General features: G+C 52.1%; 7 protein-coding genes across 7 annotated transcripts; 6 read left to right on the top strand and 1 right to left on the bottom strand.

Moving 5' to 3' along the window:
- Positions 1-1926: 1926 nt before the first annotated feature.
- CC1G_07438 (hypothetical protein) lies at positions 1927-3799 on the bottom strand (the record flags this gene model as incomplete). Its single annotated transcript, XM_001832015.2, has 2 exons — positions 1927-3629; positions 3688-3799. 2 exons carry the CDS (start codon positions 3797-3799, stop codon positions 1927-1929), a joined length of 1815 nt encoding a protein of 604 aa, XP_001832067.2.
- An 800-nt stretch (positions 3800-4599) lies between these two features.
- On the top strand, positions 4600-8356 carry CC1G_07437 (other/PLK protein kinase; the record flags this gene model as incomplete). The annotated part of the gene is made up of 7 exons (XM_001832014.2): positions 4600-4866; positions 4914-5018; positions 5064-5560; positions 5610-6568; positions 6617-6803; positions 6932-7190; positions 7267-8356. The coding sequence occupies 7 exons, from the start codon at positions 4600-4602 to the stop codon at positions 7744-7746; spliced, it is 2754 nt and encodes a 917-aa protein (XP_001832066.2). The 3' UTR covers positions 7747-8356.
- A 334-nt stretch (positions 8357-8690) lies between these two features.
- Positions 8691-10377, top strand: CC1G_07436 (other/FunK1 protein kinase; the record flags this gene model as incomplete). The annotated part of the gene is made up of 4 exons (XM_001832013.2): positions 8691-8753; positions 8810-9473; positions 9539-9705; positions 9766-10377. The coding sequence occupies 4 exons, from the start codon at positions 8691-8693 to the stop codon at positions 10375-10377; spliced, it is 1506 nt and encodes a 501-aa protein (XP_001832065.2).
- Positions 10378-11494: 1117 nt separating this feature from the next.
- CC1G_07435 (other/FunK1 protein kinase) lies at positions 11495-14638 on the top strand (the record flags this gene model as incomplete). Its single annotated transcript, XM_001832012.2, has 7 exons — positions 11495-11523; positions 11588-12473; positions 12531-12602; positions 12657-12740; positions 12781-13597; positions 13654-13820; positions 13871-14638. 7 exons carry the CDS (start codon positions 11495-11497, stop codon positions 14636-14638), a joined length of 2823 nt encoding a protein of 940 aa, XP_001832064.2.
- A 647-nt stretch (positions 14639-15285) lies between these two features.
- On the top strand, positions 15286-17845 carry CC1G_07434 (other/FunK1 protein kinase; the record flags this gene model as incomplete). The annotated part of the gene is made up of 6 exons (XM_001832011.2): positions 15286-15729; positions 15790-15861; positions 15917-16000; positions 16056-16707; positions 16763-16929; positions 16982-17845. The coding sequence occupies 6 exons, from the start codon at positions 15286-15288 to the stop codon at positions 17843-17845; spliced, it is 2283 nt and encodes a 760-aa protein (XP_001832063.2).
- Positions 17846-19873: 2028 nt separating this feature from the next.
- On the top strand, positions 19874-21104 carry CC1G_15133 (Pcmt1-prov protein; the record flags this gene model as incomplete). The annotated part of the gene is made up of 6 exons (XM_002910448.1): positions 19874-20203; positions 20265-20332; positions 20387-20426; positions 20475-20736; positions 20817-20995; positions 21051-21104. Exons 1-6 carry the CDS (start codon positions 20114-20116, stop codon positions 21102-21104), a joined length of 693 nt encoding a protein of 230 aa, XP_002910494.1. The 5' UTR covers positions 19874-20113.
- A 646-nt stretch (positions 21105-21750) lies between these two features.
- CC1G_15132 (major facilitator superfamily transporter domain-containing protein 5) lies at positions 21751-23391 on the top strand (the record flags this gene model as incomplete). Its single annotated transcript, XM_002910447.1, has 5 exons — positions 21751-22100; positions 22156-22613; positions 22670-23103; positions 23166-23259; positions 23312-23391. The coding sequence occupies 5 exons, from the start codon at positions 21751-21753 to the stop codon at positions 23389-23391; spliced, it is 1416 nt and encodes a 471-aa protein (XP_002910493.1).
- Between the last annotated feature and the right edge of the window lie 95 nt (positions 23392-23486).

The raw sequence follows: 23486 nt of genomic DNA, 5'->3' as shown, positions 1-23486 counted from the left end.
GGCACCTGCGAGGTAGTAGGACCCGAATTGGTATGTTAAGACGCCTGAGAGGTAGATGACCACTGAAGACTGCTGGTTAACAGGTCGTCTTTGTGGGTATGTATGGGGCCTGAGGTTGTGGACGTACAGAAGGCGGTGATTATGTGTACGCCTGGTATTTTGATACATACATTGATCAGTCTTTGTCGCAATGAATGAACAAAGCACAAAGGATGGGCTCACCGACTGTAGAGTCGATATTAGGCGACGCCATCGTGGGGCTTGCGCACGAAGAACAGGGTAGGGGTGGGAGACGACGGGGAAAGAGAACGGGGAGAAGGAACGACATCGGTACTATCGGTACTTATGGCAGGCAGTCCTTTATGTTAGCCCTTCCCCAAGATGACCCCTCCACACCCGAAGGGTCCTAGTCTACTAGCCTCTAAGTGTTCAACCTTCAAACTTCGGATGTAAGACTGTCCCGTTTACGTTACCCCACCGGTGAACTTGGGGTAGAGCATGTAAACGAGAAACCAAAACGACAAATCTCGATCAATCATCATCGTCGACACGAGGAGGGATTTTGGATTGTGTCACTTTTAGCTTGTGCAGGAGGAATGTTGGGGGATCGATGTGTCCTAGCGGGGAACTGACGGTGTTCCGAAGAGTACGGAAAAAGACTGAATGGCGCTGTGGATTCGGTGCCCCATCTGCCTCAGCACTTGTTGGGAATAAGTCGGTATACCCAGGCGAATTGGACGTATAGATAAACCATGAAAGAATTTTGTGGGGGCATCTCGAAGGGATGTAAGTAGCAACTATGTGTAGACTTTCGAGGGTTGACACTTTTCCGAGCGCCTAACTCAAACACTCAAGATCAGATATCCCTGCACCCACTCCCCTCCGCAAGTCAAAGAGGATCCTTGAGCTCGGTTGGGCGGTGAGGTTGATCAATGATTATAAAAATGACATCGCGGGTGGCTAAGTCTCCTTGATGACCTCGCGTTTGAGTACCGGTTAGCTGCCCCTTCCAATAGATATTTTTGGAAGGAGAAAAGAGGATCAGCGCGTCGGTCCTCCGGTGGAGGTGTTGTACGTGGTACATGTGTTCCCTGTGCGCATCAGGTTGATGAATATGTATAGAGTAGGACTCTTTCATCCACTCATCTGTGTACAAGTATCACGGAAGGGAAGGTCGGCCATGAAACCGTGCCTTCGTACGCGTACCGGGAGGAACGGAGTGGTGAAACGTTGATCCAAAGCGTATTGTGTTGCCCTGCCAAGATATAGGTATCGAGCCCAAGCAGACCTATTCAACTTTCAATACATTTGCAAAGAGTTCCTTTAGCTTTTAGCTCCTCCACTGGTCCCTCAGCGAGAGTCCTCTTTGGCCTTTGTGCTGATCATGGAGTCGGAGGTGTAGAGGTTGCGCACGATGGCTGCGAGTTCGATTCCGGGGCAGGGCAGGAATTATGCATACAGTTGACAAGACAATGGGAAGCAGCGGTGACCTTTGCGACTGGACATGTTTTTTTCTAACGTTTGTGTCGATGGATGTGTAGAGTTCAGCCTTTGAATAAATTAGGAGGCCTATTAGTGTATCCTTACTATTCTTACTATATACATACATATATGCGGATACTACCGGATAGTACTCGGGTTCAGATTCCATTATATAGTACAGTTCAAGAGTCGAGTGAATAAGTAGACTTCATACTTCCTTCGTTGTCACCCAGCCCATTAATATCGTTCCAAGTCAATAAATAAATAATTCGTTACAAGTCAATCAATGCATCCAGATTCTTTCCTTTTCTCTTTTTCCATCCCTCTACTCAGACTCGGGTTGTATGGTTCTTCACTTCTGAATCCAGGATCATGATAGCTCTTCTATGAATCCAGGATCATGATAGCTCTTCTATGAATCCAGGATCATGATACAGTAGCTCTTCACTTCTGAATCCAGGAAGGCTGGAACGTGTACCGTATGGTTTTGCTGCCGAGTGGGGCGTATTTATTCATACTCGCAGACCTGTTCGTATTCGCCGACCTAGTCGTATTCGCCGACATCCCTTCCTCTCTCCCGTCTCCTGACGCGCTCGAGCGGGGGCCGGGGGTGGGAGGAGGAAGCAGAGGGAGGTAGCTTACAGCCCATCGAGTGGTGCACGGTTCGCGGGGTCCGGTGTATCGAGGAAGGTCTTGAGGATGTTCGGTGTAACGAGGAATGTCTTGAGAAGGTCTGGGAGAGCGAGTAAGGTCTTGAGAATGTCCGGTATAACGACCAAAGCCTCCACGAGAAGTAAGCACGGAACCCCGACGAGGAGTCGAAGAAGATGAGACACGAGGTTGAGAATATGAACGACGACGTGGTTCGACGGTCGTGAATCCGTCTCCTGCTTCTTCTTCTTTGGTGATACGCGTGGACTCTCTGGTTTCGACACCGGTAGACTCTCTGGTTTCGACACTGGTAGACGCTGTGGTTTCGACGCCGACGCCGATAGACCCTCCGTCACCCGCACCGATAGAGAGTCCTCTGGTTTCGACACTGGTGAACTCTGTGTTGCCTACTGCAGAGCTTTCGAAACCGGCGATGGAGTTTCGGAGGACAGGAAGAAGTCGAGTTGAGTAGGAGATTGCGCCACCCCTTGCCTTACCGCGTCCACGTCCGCGTCCGCGAAGGTTTGGAGTACCACGAACATGACCCGCACCGAGAGTATAACCGCCACCACGAGCCTGGCCTCCACGACGAACATGACCGCCACCGCGAGGTTGACCGCCACCGAGAGCATGACCTTCACCACGAGCACGCCCAGCACCGAGAATACGACCTTCACCACGAGCATGACCCGCACCGAGAGCATAACCACTACCAAGAGCACCGCGAGTACGAGTACGAGGAGGATGAGCGAATGCGATCGTCGGGGGTGAGATGGGGCTCATGGGTAACCCTGAGGAACGACGGGGAATGAGAGTACCTGGGTCTTGAACGTTGAGTAGGGTCTCGTCGGCGAGGTGTTTAGTAGTCCTAGGGTTGGTGGAGTCCCATGGGTTAGAGAAGACGGGGGGTGAACCGGCGCGACTGGTGTCGGGGGTTGTGGCAGATGCAGACGCGGGATACCCTGTGGCAGAACCGCTAGACGAACCGGTGGCAGACGCAGAACCTGTAGCAGAAGTCCAATCGGTGCCGTTGTCGATGAAGCTGAAGCGCCGTGGAACCCAGCTCAGAGCGCTGCTCGTCGAGGTGGTGGGGGATGCTCGGCTGTTGAGGTCGATCGAGGCGGAGGTGAGGCTTAGATTTAGAGGGGCTGGTTTACGCGCTCGACGGAGGGGAGTAGCAGTAGTAGAACCCCTTTCGCGATGGTTAGGAGTTCGAGTATTAGTTACGCCGCGAGAAGGAGCACCCATCACACCGCTAGTTTCGTGTGTCTCCCAAGCATACACGAGTCGCCCGGGTGGGGGTGTTTCTCCGGGCATACGCTCATTCGCAAACAAGGTACTTTGGTTTTCGATTAGGACGTCTGGGCGTTCGCTCGCCCGGATTCGCGCGTTGATGGAAAGTTGAAGGGAGGAGACGAGAGGGGAGGCGTGGAGTGCGAGGAGGTGGGGTGTGGTGTAGCGGGGACCTGGGAGACGAGGGGGTGGGTTTGGGGGGTCTGGGAGGGGTTAGATGTTGTGGGAGAGGAGGGAGGGGGAGGGAGGGAGGAGACGTACCACGGTCTATCGCGTCATTAGAGATGCCACACTCGTCGTTCTCAAGGACATAACCCGTGTCGTGGGAGGGCGGGACTTCGATGGAGAGTGCTGCGAAGCGGTTGGAGAACATCGTGCAGGACGTCGAGAAGTCAAGTACAAAGTCGTAGACACTGACGCAGGAATGTGTTCAAAGGAAAGTACAAGCAGAACTAGTCTAGTCGCAGAGCAAAGCAAAGCAGAAGCAGGGAAGGAAGAGACACAGGAATACGACCAAAGTCCGTCTAATATAGGCCCAGCGACAGAAAACGAACTCCGCAGACACAGACGAGCCACAGTTCTATTCCATTCCACCATTGTCTGCTGGGTGCTGAGATGGACAATGGGTCGTTAAGAGTCGTTTTTGGTACAGAGACACAGAGAGCTTGTTGGCAGGGTGACCAGGGATTGTCAAAAGTTCAGTCATACTTAGAAAAGTTCAGGTCGACTGGATACCACGATCTCGTGACTAGGGGCTTGGCGTATGGAAATGGTAAGAGACCCCTATTTCTTTTCGACGACCATTGTCCGCTGGGTACATTCTAGTGAAATCTCCAACCCAAAGCTCAAGTGCCTAGGACATCCAAGTCGCAGAGAATTGGCATGGTGCCCGGGATACGCGCGTGGCGGGATGACGGCATTGACGCGTCGGGTGAAACGCGACCCCGTGACCTGTTTGTTTGTACTCCCACGTGAAGGCGTTGAAACGCGTTTGCCTCGTTGCGGCTCTCCGGCATCCTCGTTGTTTGTTTTCGCTCCCTCGTTCGCTCGCTCGCCGTCCGCAAACCGCCAGTCAGTGGCGGCCTTTGCGATTTTTTCCCTTTCCTTTCTCAATTCTAAGGCGTTAGGCCTTTCAAGCTCAAGATTTTAACACCCCGCCAAAAAAATCCGAATATGTATCAGATGAATGGGTATCGAATGCCACCCGCCGCTCCTGGCCCAAGCTCGAAACGAAACCCCCTGGTCAACGCCGTCAACCACCACCCGAATGTTATGCAGATGAACGCCGTACCGCCTGTGCCAGCCAAAGCCCCCGCCAAGGGCCCGTCGTCCCCGCCGCTGCCGAGACAGAACAGCAAGACGAGACCGCCGTCGCCACCCAAGGTCATCAGCGACAAGGCTGGTCGACTGCAGTTTAACCGTGTTGGATTCTTGGGCGAGGTGAGAGGTTAGCTAAGTATATTTGGGTTGGACTAACGACTGTGTAGGGAGGATTTGCTCGGGTGTATGAAGTTCAGGATCCGCGAGGAAGTCGACTTGCTTGCAAGGTAGTTACAAAGTCTGCTCTCAAGACCAAGAAAGCTAAAACCAAGGTGAGTGTTTTCTGATACTCTCCAGTCGTTTCTAATCCCTTTTAGCTCTACGCAGAAATCAAGATCCACCGCTCACTCGACCACCCCAACATCGTCACGTTCATCGACTGTTTTGAAGACGAAGACAATGTCTACATCACCCTCGAGCTGTGTCCTTCTGGATCGCTCATGGACATGCTGCGTCGTCGCAGGCGCTTCACAGAACCAGAAACAAGGTTTTTCATGGTACAGCTCATAGGAGCGTGCCACTACATGCACACGCACCAGGTCATCCACAGAGACCTCAAACTCGGAAACCTCTTCCTCGACGCCAACATGAACGTCAAGGTCGGCGACTTTGGTCTTGCTGCCCTCATCGAGAACCCCGGTGAGCGAAAGAAGACCATCTGCGGAACACCCAACTACATCGCACCCGAGGTCTTGTTCGACACCGCCAACGGCCACAGCTTTGAGGTCGACATTTGGTCGATCGGTGTCATTCTCTACACCCTCGTCATCGGACGCCCGCCTTTCCAGACAAAGGAGGTCAAGGAGATCTACAAGTAAGTTTTGCCTTTCTAGTCTTTCGCCTTGTTCTAATATTGGTTCTAGACGTATCCGTGACAACGAGTACGAGTTCCCCGCTGAGCGGGCCATCTCCACTGCCGTCAAGGTTCTCATCCAGCAAATCCTCACCCCAGATCCATCACAGCGCCCCACCCTACACGAGATCATCGAAGACACTTTCTTCACCCACGGCACCGTCCCCGCCTTCATCCCCACCTCTGCGCACGACGCCGCACCCGATTTCCGCCACATCTCCCGCAGCGCCTCCGAAGCCAACCTCAAACGCCTCCGCCGCTACGCCCTCCTCGACACCGACTTTAACAACACGCCCTCCCCTGTTCAGAACGCCACGACGAGGAACATTACGTCGAGTATCGCCCAGCAGGAGAAGGAGTTCCAGCGGGCTGTTCAGCCTGGTTCGCCTATTTCTGCGCTGCTCAGTTCGGCGAGGCAGCCGTTGTTGGTGGGTCCTACAGCGGGTGGCGGCGGGAACCCCGGAGCTGTACGTGAGAGCCCGCTTTTGCGGAAGCTGCAGGCTGTCAAAGAGAGTCCGTTGGGGAGGCGGAGTGTCACTCGCACTGCCAACGGGTACGAGGAGGATGAGAGGGGTAAGAGGCGGATGGTGATCGAGACGGAGGAGGAAGAGGAGGATATGAGGCAGAGGAGGAAGGAGCTTGAAGCGCAGAAGGCGAGGATTGTGGCGCAGATGGCGCCTGTTAAGGAGGAGGTGGAGAGGGAGGAGAGGGAGGATGAAGACGACGAGGAGGAAGATGAGGATGGTATGGGTGGGAGGAGGAGGGCGCCGCCGCCTCCGCCGCCTGTGTTTAAGAGGGAGAGGGAGCATCAGAAGGGGTCGTCGGCGGGTTCGAATCGGTATGCGGGGGAGGATGTCGAGAATGTGCCGCCGAGGTTGGGTGGGGCGCAGCAGGCGAGGAGGGATGTGGCGAAGGGGAAGGCTGTTGAGAGGCCGAGGGCGAGGGAGAAGGAGAATGTTCCCGTGTCGTGTATGTCCCATTTCTGTCCATGATACCATGAAGCTAACTCATCTCTAGCTTCGAATCCAGCACCTGCAGCACCCAAACTGAACGGCTTTGACGCGGCAGCTCAGATCCTCACTATGGCGTTTGACGCGCGGGCTGCGGGCCGCGTGTTCCGTAGTCCGTTGGGCGATCAGCCGCTGCCTGAGGAGCGGGTGTTTATCGTGAGCTGGGTGGATTATTGCAACAAGTATGGGATGGGGTATGCGCTTACCGACGGGAGTGTTGGCGTGCATTTCAATGATAGTACGAGTTTGGTGCTGAGTGCTGACAAGAAGTGGGTCTCTCCTCTCTCGCGTCGTGTTGTCGCTGACTAATGTTCGCCAACAGCCATTTCGACTACATCTCCTCCCGCCACCATGGATCCATCTACCTCCGCAAATCCTTCACGATCGACGCCTACCCTGACGAGTTGAAGAGTAAAGTCTACCTTTTGAAGCATTTTGAAAAGTATATTATGGAGCGGTTGTATGGGGAGTATGAGTATACGTTTGAGGATGTTGAGAGGACGAAGGGGATGGAGTGGGTGCAAAAGTATTTGAGGATGAAGCATGTTATTGTGTTTAAGATGAGTCATGATGTTTTGCAGGTGCGTCTCCCTCTCTCTCCCCCTTCCCATTTTCTCTAGTTCCGTATTAATGATACTTACACCCTATCGATTATAGTTCAACTTTTACGACCACTCGAAGCTCATCCTCTCCTCCAACGGTCTTCTCATCACGCACATTGACAAATCGTACAAGATGACGCGGTGGACGCTTGAAGATGTTATGGCGTTTTCGTTGCATCCGCCTCAAGGGGCGAGTGGGGATGAGATCAAGTTTAATCAGAGGATGGTGGATAAGTTGAAGTATTGTAAGGAGGTTTTGGTAAGTATTAGGAGTGCTACTAGTGCTGGGGCTGGGAGTGGTGGAGGGGGTGGAGGGGAGAGGGGGACGTCGACGGAAAGGGGGGAGAAGGAGAGGGGAGGGGAGAGGGCTGAACGGGGGGAGAGGAGGATGGGTGGGGATGATGAGAGGGAGAGGGATAGAGAGAGGGAGAGGGCGGATAGAGGCGTGGAGAGGGAGAGGCTTGGCTCTGGAAGAGAAGCTGGTTCGTCTACTGCCACTCTGAATCGGAGGACGTCCAAGTTGTCTATGCGGTAGTTGGTGGTTGTGTGTGGTTGTGTGGTGTTATGTTATGTGTGTCACCCCCTCGCGTTCTTCTCTACCCGTCTTTGTCGCCCCTCGCGTTCTGCAACCGTCTTTGTCGCCCCTTGGGTTCTCTATCTCTACTCTTCTTTGTCGCTGTCTCGTTTGTTAAGTACTATTCTACCCTTTTGTGTGTCGCTATCGCGTTTTTGTGTTCGTTTGGTACTCTAGACTCGATTTTTATTATGCGTTCCTTGACCTCGTCTGTCTGGACTAGGATTCGCTTTTCTTTTCTGCGTCTGTCTGGACTACCTCTCGCTTTTCCCGCTCGTCTCTTCTTTGTCGGTTTCGCTTCTCGTTCTCGTTTCCTCGACTCGTTCGCTATCTCGTCTTTTGAAGTTGAAGCACTCGTTTCGTCGGCGGTCGTTTGTCGAGTCACTCGTTTATTTTTTATCCGTACGGCGTAGGTTCTTTCGCTCGCTCGTTACCCGTCACTTCTTTGTCGTCTTCGTCTCCGTCTCGTCGACCTCGTTGCAGTATTGTGTGTATTCTAGTCATCAGCTATCGTATTTTTTTTTTGTTATCCGTTTCTTTTCTTTAATGTTATGAAAGTTTGGGAGTCGCCTTTTTTATGTTATGAAAGCTTGTTCTCGGAGATACAAGTTGGTGGTGAGATTCAAATTGAAATTGAAATTGGTCACAGCAGACGCTAGTACCTTCTAAAGTTCTTCGGACTCGATGGCTTTCTTTGGACCTGAAGGTTTTCTTTGAAGGTGAAGGTTGAATGACTCGTAAGAGAGAGAGACGTTATATCAGCCACTCTCTGATCTACAGAACTGTGAGGCGTGTGGAGTTTGGTGTTTTGGCGTTCGGGGGATGTGGTGAAGTGAGGTGGAGGGGAGTAATGGGAATGGAGAGAGCGCTTTAGCCTTTAAACGTTCAAGGTTGAAAGAAAGAGTATGACCGTCTGGTACCTCTCTCGATCGATATGCATCAAGTCGGGGTCGTTCAACATGATGGAGGTAAGCGACTCCTTCAACCATGACGACCTTGTCACTGACAATCCTCGTGTTTTCAGCGTCCAGATATACTCATTAAAGTCCTCATGTCTATGCTACTATCAACTCGCGGACAGCTAGGCTACGACCCCTTGATCACCCTGACCGCAGACCAAAGCTACGTCTACGAATTGCCGCCCGATGGCGAGAACAGGCGCGAGGCGCTGTTCTGCCAGACAAAGGAGCTCATCTCGGAGTACCACTGTCTCAGCAATACGGGGCGTAGTACGAGAATCTGGAGGGTGCAACAGGTATCTTCTCCCACCGACTTGACATCCATTCCGGGAATGGAGGATAGAGTGTTAAAACACGTTTCCGTGGATGCGAATAAGAGGAACGAAGGGGATGTCCAAGAATCTCTCTTCCGTGATATCGAGGCGTTTGGACGACAGCCTGACTGGCGGGAGGATGATATCTTGAAAGAAATGCCCGCTGATGATTTGGAAATTCTGGAAAAGGCTTTGAAGGGTGATAATTTCAAAAGGTTGTTCTGCTGCATTGTTGTGAAGTATGCTCGAGGCGAGCTTGAATTGTCCCCGTTGCCGTTGCCGCTGTCTGCAAACGAAGTGGCGTCCGAGCTGGAGGTTTCGCCCAAGACTCGATGTTTCTTTGTTTATGAGGGTGTTTACATGCCGCTCGAGGATATACCTACCCTTGGAGAGGCAATGGATATTATCAGGCAGTGTGTTACAGGCACGCTTTAAGCTATCGATTGGTTACGACGGTTTTCTGACCATCGTTGTGGGTAGCTCTGAGACTGATGTGGTGTGCCGGTTGGGTGCACCGCGATGTCAGCATCGGGAATATACTTGCGTCCAGACCATCGACAGGCACTCCATGGGAAGTGAAACTGGCAGACCTGGAACATGCGAGGAAGTTCCCCGATCCGAACATCCTCAGTGATGATTGCCCTATTGTGAGTCTTCATTGGCACCATTCAGTCTCAGACTACAATGATCTCTAATATCATTTGCAGGGGACACCTCACTTCATGGCTGTTGAGGTACAAAAGGGGTGTCACTTCTTCCCCGGGATTGAGGAACGTCCCAAAGAGCGTAAGACGTGGTTTCCCAAGAGACCTGTGATCCAAAACTATCAACATGATCTGGAATCCATCTGGTGGACAATCCTCTGGCTCATCACAGCAAGAACGAGGGTGCCTGTGTCGCGCGTGTTTGCTGACCGGTATTTTCGAGACAGGGACAGTCCCGCCTATCAGATATTCCGTTCCCACTTCCTCTCCGGAGACATGCCGGAGCTCGCAATAGGCCGGGGGTTCCCAACTTCTCTTCCCCCGAAGCTCTACCAGGACCCATCCTTCCTCACGAACCTCGACGACCTCAAGACAAACCTCCACGCCGAATACGCCTCTCGGAATCGTGTTGGGAAGCAGGACGATAGAAGGAGTTATGCCTGGATTGTTGGTAAAGGAGCCTCGGATTTCTTCCGTGATATTGAAGGCTCTCGAGAGGACTGGAGCGATATTGAGTTGGAGGTTAGTCGAGACTCCCATCCTCAGGGTAGCCAGACTGTTGAGGAATCCTCGTCATCGTCTTACGGAAGCTCTGCGGCCGAAGCGACGAATTGACGACGACGACAGTGATGAAGACCAACCGCTGCCACCGAGGAAGAAAATACGCGCTTACCCGGATCCCGACAATCAAGAAACCGCACAGTGAACTGGCCCTGGGATCGGGTCTATGGGTCAAAGCGCCAGCTCAATCCCGGGTCAACGACGAGAACGATTTGTACCAATGAATGAAGCTATCCACCGGGGGATCTTGCCTAGACTTTAGTCAATGTTATCCAGGAGCCTCTATGTCAACAATTAGATCCGAATGAAATACAATTTGTCACTATTTCAATGTCCGTAGACTAGAGCGCATCCTCGCCTCCTATACCCTGGAGGGATCTCCACGGAACCTTACCTCTCATGTCAGCGTATTTCTACAGACAATCGATTTCGTTTTCGGCCTTTGTGGAACATCACCCTCATCATCGAGTGAATGAGCACAATGTAAAGTTGAAAAGAGGGTAGGATACAATGATCGCTGATCACTGGCATCTAATCGTTGGTACTTCCTTCAACTATGTCGCTTATGGCCAGCGTTAGAGCTGGGAGGCTATGGCTAAGGACATGTCCTCGGCTGGGTGACAGAGCGCCCGCTGCTGTAAGTACGGTCCAGTTTGACACACCAGAAAGAATTGGTGTATGTGGGCTCGGTAGTGACAACGAGGAGACATCCTTCTTTGATGATTTGGTAACCAACTCACAATCAATGAACGAAATGACAAAGACTTAGACGATGGCAACAGTGTCGGTCAATGCACGTACAAACTCTGCTTAATCTGTGACCGGCCCGGGCATCCCATGTCATGTCGAAAGTGATGAGTGTACGACGTCCTGGGAGCCAGAATTGAGGGGTTAGACGGCAGATAAAAGAGTTGATAGGACTATCTATTGAAACCATACCGACAGTTGGTCTCTCTTGAGGTTGGGAACGACTTCGAAAGCGCCCGCCAAGATCCAATGTGGCCGTGGGAAAGGTCTACCTTACTCATCATTTGGCAAAGTTGATACTCAACCAAGTCAGCTCAACGCCTCTTTCTTCTCAACTACATCCTTCTTCAAAATCCAGCTCGCTCTCCCAGTCTTATTACTACTAAGCTTTGTTAATCTGTGAGAAGGTATTAGTAGGGCCACCATGATACCCGCCACTTGTCCGAATCCTGCGTAAGTCGGATAGCCTAACTCCAAGTTCCAACCGCAGGTGGAAAGACTAACGATGATGGTCTAGGACGCCCTCCCGCAATCTGGCTGGAAAGACTGATTTGGACTCATTGACAGAGCCAATCAATACCGAAACACCACGCACATCCTCAGGCAGAGCGGCCGTCGACGCCAAAACCAAGTCCCTTCGCTTGCGCATCGGCCAGTTGATGAATTCAGAGATCATCGTCTGCGATGCCGAGGAGTTCATGAGCTACTACCTTCCAAAGCACGATATGGACGTTTTCCAACGCGTCCTGAAGCAGCTCTCCAGGTTTCCGGAGGACAGCGAAGACAAAGTCCTCATCCCTCGTGACGATCCGAAACGGGAAGCATGGTTGAAGCAGCGCTTCGGGAAAGGTAGTATTAAGGAGCAGGCAGTAAAGGGAGGGCGATCGAGGAAGGGTGGCAAATCCCGTCATTCTGCGGATACCAGTGGCTCTGGGTCGAAGGACCTTGATGCCACCGCGGGTTCAAACTCAAACGCTACCCTTTATTCGCACGTCTTCTCCGACTTCATGTTTAAGCCCTCGCGGGTGAAGAGGCTACACGAGATCGAGAAGCTGGAGAAAAGGAAATCAAAGAAGAAGAAGAAGAACCGGAAGGCGAAGAAGGAGGAGACAAAGGATACGAGCTTGAAGGACGATGTTGAACCAGCGCACGAGAACACACAGTTCAACCCGATTGGAACAATTGGAGATTACATCCGAGCAGTTCTCAAGGCCATAGGAGTCGCGATAAATGAGTACCACCTACGCATGTGTCCCAACACCGCCATTACATCTGGAGTCGACGGCTGCAACCACAAGATTGACGCGTGTCTTACGAAAAACAGGGAAGACCGGTTGTCCATTACCGACATCATCGTTCCTTTTGAATTCAAGGTGGCCTGCAGTAACGCCAAGGTATTTGAGGTACGCACTTTGCCCGGCATTGCTTGGTTCACGCGGTCGCTCATCCCACACCACTAGAACCGTGGACAGCTAGTTTCTCATGTCGTGCACACGATGAACGACGATGCTCGCCGCCTCTTTATGTATGGGGTAAGTGTCTCGTTGAAGTGGAGACCTCCGGACTCACCCAGTTGCCGTTTATAGATTACCATCGAGGATGACCTGGTATCTGTCTGGTTCTTTTCTCGCTCTCACTCAGCGAAGGCAACCGTGTTTAGTATGATTGAGGTGAGCTTCCTGGTATTCACATTTACCTATATACTAACAGATCGTCGTGAAGCGCCCTGACCTTCTCGTACGGGTCCTTGTATCGCTGTTCTGCGCAACCGATGAGCAGCTTGGCTTCGATCCATTGGTTAGCCTGGTCGGAACAAAGAATTTCTTGTACACATTCCCTCCAAGCGAGACTCGGGCCAGCACTCATTACTATTTGACCATTCATTCGGTTACCGAGTATCGGTCTTTGCACCTCAGAGGACGTTCCTCTCGAGTCTGGAAGGTCAAACGTGTCCACTCTGCTAAGAACCACGAGCGCGTAGCAGGCACAACAGACATGATTCTGAAAGACCTTTCGCTCAGCACTGACACGCCTACAGAAGCTCGCATTCAGGAGGAGATGTTCAAAGACATCGGTGAACTTTCCCAGGATGCAGATTGGCGGAAGCGGGACATCTTGAGGAACTGTTCCAAAGAGGATTTAGACGAAATGGGGGAGGTATTGAAGGACGGGACCAGCTTTATGAAGTTCTTTTCATGCATTGCGCAGCATCATACCGGCTCCGCTAGCCTTGCTATATGTGCCAAAGGTTGGAGGCTTCCTTCAGTATTTGAGGACCCAACGGTGGAAGTACAGGCCGCTGCTGCCAACAGCAAGGTTCGCATACAACTTTCCGCAAAACCTCCAAAGACATCTGCCGACGCGGATTTGGGTAAAGGCAAGGCTACGGTTCCCACCGAGAGTATCCATCAACATCCTCTGGAACCAAGACACCAGTTCCGCGCTGTCTACGACCACGTCTACACGCCCCTCCATGATATAATGACCATGGGAGAAGCCGTCGACATTATAAAGGGGTGTCTAACAGGTATGTTCTACCACCAGCTACGCAAAAGTCAACTAACCTTGGGCGTTGACACCTAGTACTTCGCGTTATGTTCTGCGCTGGATGGGTCCATCGAGACATTAGCGCTGGAAACATCTTAGCCGCGCGCGGGAGGCCAAGGGGACCATGGCAAGTGAAACTAGCGGACCTTGAATACGCCAAACGGTTCCCTCCAGATCGCAAAGCGAGTGTCGCTGTGAAAAGTGTGAGTCCGACCCTTATTTAAAGCCGCGTTTCGATATTGACTCTGATTAGATGACTACCAATTTTATGCCGTGTGAGGTGGCGACCTCTGCGCTCCTGCTCTCTGGTGTCGAGCTTCGAGCGAAGGAGCGAAAGGCCTTGGAGGAGAACGTACGCAGTGTCATTCACAGCCCCCAACACGACTTGGAATCCATCTGGTGGCTCTTCTTTTGGCTTGCCAGCATGCGAGTAGACGAAGCACTCCCAAGGGCCCACCTCGAGGAAATCTTTCAGGACTCAGCAGTTGACCTTCCAGCAGTGGCAAACCCTCGCCGAAGCTTTTTCGTTCGGGAGCACAAACAGCACTTGGGTATTCATCGGGATCTCACAGTGTGCGAAGGCCTCCCGCCAGCGTTGCGAGGCCAGTTTCTCGAAAGTCTTGACGATGTTCGATACAATCTCCTCGTGGAATACCAAAAGCGAAACAGGCAAATGAAGCAGCAAGATATCGGCACTTACTCGCAGATCATTGCCGACTTTCGAACCTTTTTTGACGAGATTGAAGCATATAGGGACCAATGGGAAAATATCAAGTTGGTCACCGATTTGGAGCTACACCAAAGGGCGGCATATAGGAAGAAAGAAGAACAAATCGTTTACCGTGAAACACTTGATTATGGTGTGCTAATATCCAACAAGCGTCCACTCTCGGAACTTTTCCCAGTGACTGAAGAGAGTACAGGTGGAGAGACTGTGGAGGATAGCGACTACCCGGAGGACAGTGATGGCGAAGATGAGGAATATCAACGTCATCTCCCCAAGAAAGCTCGATTTTTTTAGTTCCACGTAGCAGCGCTTGGGATGCGACAGACAGTAGTGTAGTGCCACAATCACGATACTTACCACTATGTAACTGTAGTGTTCCACGTCTTTCTTGCCAATCTATTGCATGGGATAATAAGTCCTGAGTTGTGTGGACCGAAACACTTGTGGTCCTGAGGTCTATGATAGCCTTCTCCATCGGAGTTCAAGCCGATTATCCACTTCATTTCCCAGAGAAAGCTCAAGCGACGGGAGTTTCGGGCCACAGAGACTCGTCATTACAATGGTAGACCCTTGGTTCTCCTCGATATATTGATACTCCAATGTATGTGAAGGTTAGGAGCATGCTGGCCAAAGTGGCCATTGATTCGGTAGCGTGGTGAGAAACAGTCACCCAACCCCAGCAAGAAGCAGGTGAGGGCTGTGAGTGAGGTCGTGAAAGAGTTGTGAGATCAGTGAGCAGGAGTTTCGATTGCGTACCCCGAGATGATAAGTATACCGGACCCGCTTGCCTCGTGGGAACCTGTAGCGGCTCAGGCGGCACATCAGACATCAGCGCGAGTGGCGCGTCGACCATCTTGTCTTCGAACCACTACCATCGTTTGGGCATTCCTCGCAACAAATCGATTCTCGCTCGTCAGAGGAACTTATTTCTGCTCCGTAAAATGGATTCGCCACTCTCAGTATGTGAAGTCGAAGATTTCGTCAAAACCTACCTACCAAACGATCACTTGGCCAATTTCGACTCGGTCATGGAGTATCTGAAGGACCAGAAGGTCCTTGCACCTCGTGGAAGTTCTTTGGCCCAATACCCATCACCCTTGCAACGGCGACCAGTGTATACTCACGCATTAAAAGCCTTCAGAGGTCTATTCCGGGCCCGTCACGCGAAGCCGGCTACAGTCGTCAAGTCCTTGAAGGCGATCGGTACCGCCGTTCGCAAGGCGTTGGAAAAGGTCAAAGCTGCCGGTATTAACGAATGCTCCATTCGTTCTAGTGAGGTCCAAGGCCCTGTAATCAACGCCTGTCTTACCGCCAACGTCGACAGCGCGTTCCATCCAACCAACATGGCTGTTCCTTTGAGGGTCGCTGCGGATGAGGAAAAAGAGGTGCGACGTTATGTCATCACGCGCCTCCGTTCTGTTTTTCCTGACTGTGCAACACCACAGGAACCCATGGAAGCCCTTCCCCGGTTATTCGACGTTATCAATTCAGATGCCCGTCGCACGTTCACCTATGCGGTCAGTCCCGCCCATATTTCGTATGAATTCACCGCTGACGGTTTCTTTACATTAGATCACGGTCCAAAGGGATAAGCTATCCATTTGGTACCTATCTCGATCATTGTGCGTGAGGTCGACACCATTCAACATGACGGAGGTCAGTAGATATTTTCAATCCGAACCATAGACGGTACTAAGTGTCATGTTCGCAGCACCCGGACCTCCTGATCCAGGCCCTGACGTGTATAATGCTGGCAACCCCGGAGCAACTGGGTTACGACCCTTTGGTAACCCTACTCCCGGACCTGAGCTACGTGTACGAATTACCGCCAGACCACAACAGGGCCAACTCTCTATACTACCGGACAACGGAGCTCATCTCGCAGTACCACTCCGCTGACACGGCGGGACGGAGCACAAGGGTCTGGAGAGTGAAGCAAGTCACCTCGTCCGCGAGGCCAGTAGACCTACCTGGAGCCTCTGACATGGTGCTGAAACATGTCTCGGTGGATGCAACCATGCCGACAGAACGCGAGGTCCAGGAACAACTTTTCAGTGACATTTCGGCGTTTGGCAAACTCAAGAACTGGAGAGAGAACGATGTGTTGAAGGAGATGCCGAAGGATGACTTGGACGTCCTTGCCGAGGCGCTGAAGGGAGACAATTTCCGCCAGCTATTCTCTTGCATCATCGCCCACCACGTTGGTGAACCGGCCTCCACTCCTTCCACAGAGGCTGTGAAGTTATCAAAGCCTCGTTGTCCCAAGCGCAAATGCTTCTTCGTTTATGAGCTCCTGTGTACACCGCTCTCCAAGATTCCTACCCTTGGCGAGGCGATTGACGTGATTAAACAGTGTGTCACAGGTATGTCCAAGTTCTCCTGTTGCGCAAAAGTCGTTCCTGACCGTTGTTGAAATAGCCTTACGACTGATGTGGTGCGCTGGGTGGGTCCACCGCGATGTCAGTATCGGGAATATACTTGCATTTCGACCGTCACAGGACTCTCCATGGGAAGTCCGACTGACCGACCTGGAACATGCGAGGAGGTTCCCCGATCCGAACGTCCTCGGCGACGATACCCCTATCGTAAGTTGATCACCAGTTTCGCTCCTACAAAGACCTCTAACCTCGTTTGCAGGGAACGCCGTACTTCATGCCCGTTGAATTACAAAACCGAGGCTACTACTTCCCTGCACTCGAGGAACGTCCTAAAGAGCGCAAGACATGGTTCCCCGTCAAACCCTTGGTCCACAACTATCAACACGATTTAGAGTCCATTTGGTGGATAATCCTTTGGCTCATAACTGGGAGAACGACGATACCTGTCTCACGCGCATTTGCCGACCGGTATTTTCGAAATAAGGATGCTCCTTCATATGGAGCTTCCCGTTCTTTTCTTCTCTCCGGACAGCAATCGATTCTCAGGGATCGAGAATTCCCCACATCTCTCCCCCCGCGCCTGTATCAGGGACCTTCCTTCCTTACTCACCTTGACGACCTCAAGATTAACCTCCATGTTGAATACACCTCACGGAATCGTGTTGGTAAGCAGGACGATAGAAGGAGTTATGCCTGGATTGTCGGCGAAGGAGCTTCAGACTTCTTCAATGACATTGAAGATTCTCGGATGGACTGGGGCGGTATCGAGCTTTTGGTCGCCGGTAACGTCGCTGTCAACGATTCTGCCTCGTCAGCAAAGGGAAGCTCTGACGATGCATCGTGGCCGGAACGCCCAAAGCCGCCTCCGAAGCGACGAATCGACGACGACGACACGGACGATGAAGACCAACGGCCGCCACCGAGGAAGAAGGTCCGCGTTGTCCCAGTTCGGGGTTTTCAAGCACTGGTACAGCGAGCTGGCCCAGTCACGAGGTCTATGGCTCGAAACCAGCGGCCTTCTGGCCCAACGACCAGATCCACCACTCGCCGTCTGCAGCAAGAAGCGGCAGAGAACGAGCGCTCGAAACTAGCAAAACTTCCCGCCAGGAGATCCCGCCGATAGGCGATGCAACCACCCTTCGTCAGATGTACCCCTTGCGATACCTTCACGAGCACCATTGTCATAGAGTTTCCCCGAGCAACACCCCCTTTCTACATAGTAGAAAAGCGCATTATTTCCATAGATCTCATTCTTGATTTTGTAGATTAGAGTTTAGCACGCACCCAGCGGTACCTCTTCGACGATGACCCGTTTCCTTTACAGTCTGAATTCAGGAGCGTCCCTCCGGAGTCCGTGGTTTCACCTTGTGTGGGAGCTTTATGTGACATTACAGCGACCACAGATGATCCATAGTACAAACACATCTAGTATGTGATTGAGTATCTCGTTTCACTCAGCCTCAAGAGGGCTGCAGGCACACTTGACGCGATTCAACAGCCATTTTGACAGCAGAGAAATCGAAGTCGAGAAGTGTGGCGAATCAACACCCGTCGAGCAACCGTGATTTTACATCCTCCTCGAGATCAGTCGTTCGGGGCATGGCAGTGGTTCAGGTCCTCGTACGCGAACAGCCAGACAGAAAGGGGCGCCCAAGCTAAGCAACTCTATTGAGACCTTCTCTCGCCAACTGGACTGGCGAGATATGCATTCTCCGGGCAAAGCTTCCAAGCAATCTTCTCTTGCATTATCGCCCAAGAAGGGAACACAAAGGCGTCTCTGACCACAAGCCACATTGCTTCATCCAATGAATCACGCCTGATTGAGGAGGTTTAGTAGCGGGTTAGGGAATAGACGACCGTAGTCAGTCTATCCCCCATAGACAAACAGGATGGATTTAGCGGAGGTAGGGCTACAACAGCGTGGTACTACACGTAAGGAACTTAACATGGGTAAGGGTGGGTGGGTAATGAAGAATCCTCGTCGGCCAGGCGTGGCAACGATGGAGGAGAAGTACCCGTCGACCAAGCGTGGTGACGGCTGATCAAGAGAGTAGAGACTCAAGAGCGGTGAGACCTGGTCCCATCTGATGGGCGCCAGATTGGTCATCGCCTGTGGCGCTGCGATCCGTCCGTACACGAAAGGCCGCAAGCGTGCGGCGCTGCGTTTCGTCCGTAGACAGAGAGGCCGTGAGTGTGCGGCGCTGCGTTTCGTCCGTAGACAGAAAGGCCGCGAGATCGATTCCGCTCGTAGGCAGGAATCACGAGTCTCCTCTTTTGTGCTGTTCTTCATTGACCTAGTGTAAACACAGTTTAAACACCGATCAAATGTGTACCTTCATAGTACACAGGTCGTCCCTCTGAAACGAAGGCTACAGCCTCAATTACCCGTGAGTCAACTAAACCGAACTTCCATCTCTCTGGTTGAAAAGCAACGACAGGTCGGAAGTTGATGCTAGGTCGATGACGAGGAGCCGGAATGAACAGATGTGAAGAACACCGGTCGATGTCATGAATCTGGACCCTATGTCATCTTTTGGTGGATGCTTCCGGCGCAGAACTTGTCCTCCCTTCCATATCTCCTTTTCCATTGACGTTCTCCAAGATCCCTTTCTCATGCTCAGCTGCCGCGCAGACGTTTGAATCCTGCTTTTTATGTCTCCTTTGCTGCGTTCGTTTTAATATGGGATTGTGATACTCAGTGAAGATCCAATACATCTATCCTTGTCTCAGTTCTCGTACTATGATGTTGTATTCAGTGCTAAAACGCACTGGACAGCAGTTCCGCTCCCACTACGGCAGCTATCTTGTATGCTTGCCTTCCGGTATAGGGTCGCCTCGTTACTAGTCTTCTATTATTGACAATGGGCCCTTCGTCCTTTCGTACGACGGAATGGGGGTCTTTTAGGGAAGGTCGTTGTCTGGTTACAGTTGACTAGAAATTATCGCTAATTTCGAGCCTCCTTCGGTGCCCGCATCGACAGAGTCGAGAATGACGGATTCCAGCGTCCAAGTGAAGATGAGGTCATCTGATCCCGTATGTCTTGCCAAGACTCCACCCTAATTGCTTTATCAGGGGTCGTCTGGGCTCCGCGTCGAGCCTCGTCGTTTGTTTGTTGCCTTCTTACCATCGCCATCATTGGTCTCGCTCATCGTTGGTTCTTCATCCCAGCTGTACCGAGTACACCTTTGTCACACACCCCTTTACAGCGTCACACAAACACACCATCTGCTAAATTCGAGCATCACGATCGTGCTACGAGGCCAACAGAACGTCGGTTTTCGAGTTCTCCTCGCTTCAACTTTCATCGGTGCAACCGTAGCCCTGGGACTACAGTTATCGACGTTCGGTCTTAAACACCACTCCCCACTTCATCTCTCGAGAAGATCCACGATGGCTTGGAGGTGCAGCGGAGCAACCAACAAGGAGCTGATTGCGAATTTGAAAAGTGGAGGGATTTTCCACTCTGACAGGGTGATGAAGGTGCGTCTCAGTGTTCTTTCTTCTCAAGGACCGCGCCTCTTATCGGGGGAATGTTTTACAGGCGATGGCGGCTGTTGATCGAGGCAACTACGTTCGCGACAAGTCGGACGCATACAAAGATTCGCCGCAGTAAGTCTCTGAAGCTATCTGACCCTGGGCAGGTTTGGGCTGACCGGATCGCAGACCTATCGGCCATGGCGCAACAATCAGTGCCCCTCATATGGTACGTTCGACTACCATACCTTTACCCATGAACTAACGCCCCCTGAAGCACGCCTACGCCTCCGAACATCTCCTCCCATACCTCCGCCCCGGTGCCCGCGTTCTCGACATTGGAAGCGGCTCGGGCTACCTGGCCGCAGTTCTTCACCACCTCGTCTCACCCGGTGGCAAGGTTGTCGGCATTGAGCACATCCCTGAACTGGCGGAATGGAGCATCGGCAACCTGAAGAGGGATGGATTGGGCGAAGCATTGGACAAGGGGGAAATTGTGATCGTGGCAGGCGATGGGAGAGAGGGTTGGAAAGACGGCGGTGAGTAACTAGGCTCTTTGGATTTGTACCTTTTCTTCCCCATCCATGACCGGCATACTTCTGACCTTTTATCTCACCAGGTCCCTACGACGCCATCCACGTTGGAGCAGCAGCGCCGACCGTCCCTCCCGCTCTCCTCGAACAGCTCGCTAGTCCCGGGAGGATGTTCATCCCCGTTGGATCTTGGGACCAGTACATCGAGCATATTGACAAGGACGACAAAGGTCATGTCACCAAGCAGAAGGTTATGGGTGTTCGCGTACGTGTGGTTCATCCTTCATGGAGTTTTCCAGCCTGACCTTGGACGATTTCAGTATGTCCCGTTGACTGATAGGGATAAGCAAGTCGAATCATCGCGAATGAGATAACTGTGGACGTATTGACCTGGAATCGTTCGTATAGGCAACCCCACCGCAACTAAGGATCGATATTGTGAAGAGGAATCTGGTTTGTTTAGTCATCTTTCTTCTGTTTTCCCAGTCGTGTTCCTTGCATCTCCGATTTTTCATACTCTGACTCACAAGCTCAAAATGGACGTCCGCTTTGTATTTATCGACTTTCAACTAACATCATGTATCTACCTCGAATGAACCGTTTGTACTATTTGTTCTCCAGACGTTTCGGTCTCTCGCCATTTGCACCGTGACTCGATGACGCCACGATTGAACATAGGGGCCAATTGATGGCATCAGCTCTCCTTCCCACAGCGAGAGGAAACGGAATCTAATCGTCGTTAGGCTTTTGCTTCTGACCATGTCACCCGTCCTTGCTCTCGTCGTCCCAGCTCGCGCGGCCTAATCCCACTTCCTTAGGTAGTCCCACCTAGGTCCCGGAAAAGCTTCTCCACAACGGTAGTCCTGACTTCAAACTCGACCCTGAAGGCAACGAGAATATCTGGCCGCTCAATCTCAACCGTCGGTGAACCAACTCGCCGCGACTCTTGGGGATTTCGAGGTTGTTACATCGCAGCGGTATGGGATTCTACGAAAAGCAACTATCCATCCTCGGCGCACTATGTCTTCTCGGCCTAGGATTGGACCAACGACTTTCGAAGTCCAAACAGGATTCCGGCGGCGAAAGGTCGGATGGAGGTCAAGCAAGTCCCTCGGTCGTTGCCTCGCTGGCGAGGAAGTATTTGGTCGTATATGGGATCGTAATGGGTGGGCACTTGCGAATCTCGTTGCCGTTTACCGAAAGCTGATTGGAAACCTTGAAGGTGCGGACTGGTTACAAGGGCCATACGTCTATTCCCTGTACCACGAGCAATACGAGATCCCTGAACGAACCGTCGCCGTATTGTTCGTGACTGGCTTCTTATCTGCCGGACTCGCGGCTCCATTTGTCGGTGCCTGGGCAGACCAACAGTATGTCTAGCCTCGCCGCCCTGGTTTGACCTGTTGCTTACCATATTCTCTTCAGCGGACGGAAACGTCTCTGTCTCGCATTCTGCGTCACCTACACCTTGGCGTGCCTCCTTATCACACTTCCAGCGCTCCCGATCCTCTTCCTGGGTCGCATCGTCGGTGGAATATCCACCTCCATCCTGTTCTCCGCCTTCGAATCGTGGCTCGTTTCATCCGCTTCGTCCATGAAAATCTCAAGCGGTGACCTGTCGAGTATCATGGGTCGAGCGAGTTTGGTGAATGGGTTAGTGGCGACCACCGCGGGGGTGATTAGCCAGTGGCTGGTTGAGCGAACGTCCGCGAAGTTCGTAGCGCCGTTCCTGACCAGTGCGGGATTGTTGGTCGTTGCTTGGGTCTTGATTCGAGGGTTGTGGGGCGAAAACTATGGTGGCAGTGGAACCGTTGCGGGGAGAGGAAGTGTAGATCTGTTCCAGCTGAGGAAATTGGGAGAGGCGTGGCATGTCGTTCGGACAGGTTAGTCTTTCGAGTTTGGTTCAGTTTGAAGACGATACTGATATGGTTCGCATTAGATCCTTTGCTATTAACCCTAGGCCTCACGCAAACGTGTTTCGAAGGGTCGATGTACCTCTTCGTCTTCGTCTGGGTCCCATCGCTGCAAGAGACAACCCCCTCGTCGACCCTCCCCCTCGGACTGATCTTTTCCTCCTTCATGGTCTCCATGATGTTAGGCTCACTTCTCTACACCGCCATCGTATCCTTTTCCTCCCGTTCGAAAACCGATCCGACTTCCACACCGGGGTCAGACTCGTCCCTGGGGGTGCACGCCAAACTCAGCAGCCTCGTCTGTGCCTTTGGGGCTCTGGCGTTGGCTATGAGCGTATCTTCTCGGGCGGAACACATCCGATTCTGGGCGTTCTGCCTTTTCGAGGCGTGTGTGGGGATGTACTACCCGGTCCAAGGGATGCTCCGCGGGTCCTTCATTTCCAATGACCATCGAGCTACGGTAAGCACCACCTCATCTTTCCCATCCCACATCCCAGGAACTTACATCTCTTCACGTCTTAGGTGTCCTCTCTTTTCCGAATACCGCTGAACATCTTCGTCGTTGTTTCTCTTTTGAGTGGTGTTTCGTCGGCGAGGAGGGCAGTGATGACTGCAAGTGCGTTGGCACTTTCTGTGTCGTCCGTTTTGACTGGTTTTGTGATTGTTAGTAGATCTGAGGGGAGTACGGGCGCGGGAATGGGAGTGGGAAGGAGGGGGAGTTGAGCGTGATTTGGAGACCATATTCTAGCCACTTTTACTAGACTGTAGAGAGGAATCACGGTGGGGTATTCTAATAAAATTGCAACTTGAAGATAACATGCTGGTTATCGGGTATAGTTACCC

Source organism: Coprinopsis cinerea (genome assembly GCF_000182895.1).
Source record: "Coprinopsis cinerea okayama7#130 chromosome 9 map unlocalized cont3.9, whole genome shotgun sequence".
Classification (NCBI taxonomy): domain Eukaryota; kingdom Fungi; phylum Basidiomycota; class Agaricomycetes; order Agaricales; family Psathyrellaceae; genus Coprinopsis; species Coprinopsis cinerea.
Note: the sequence above shows the minus strand (reverse complement) of the source record. Positions and strands in the feature narration are given on the sequence as shown.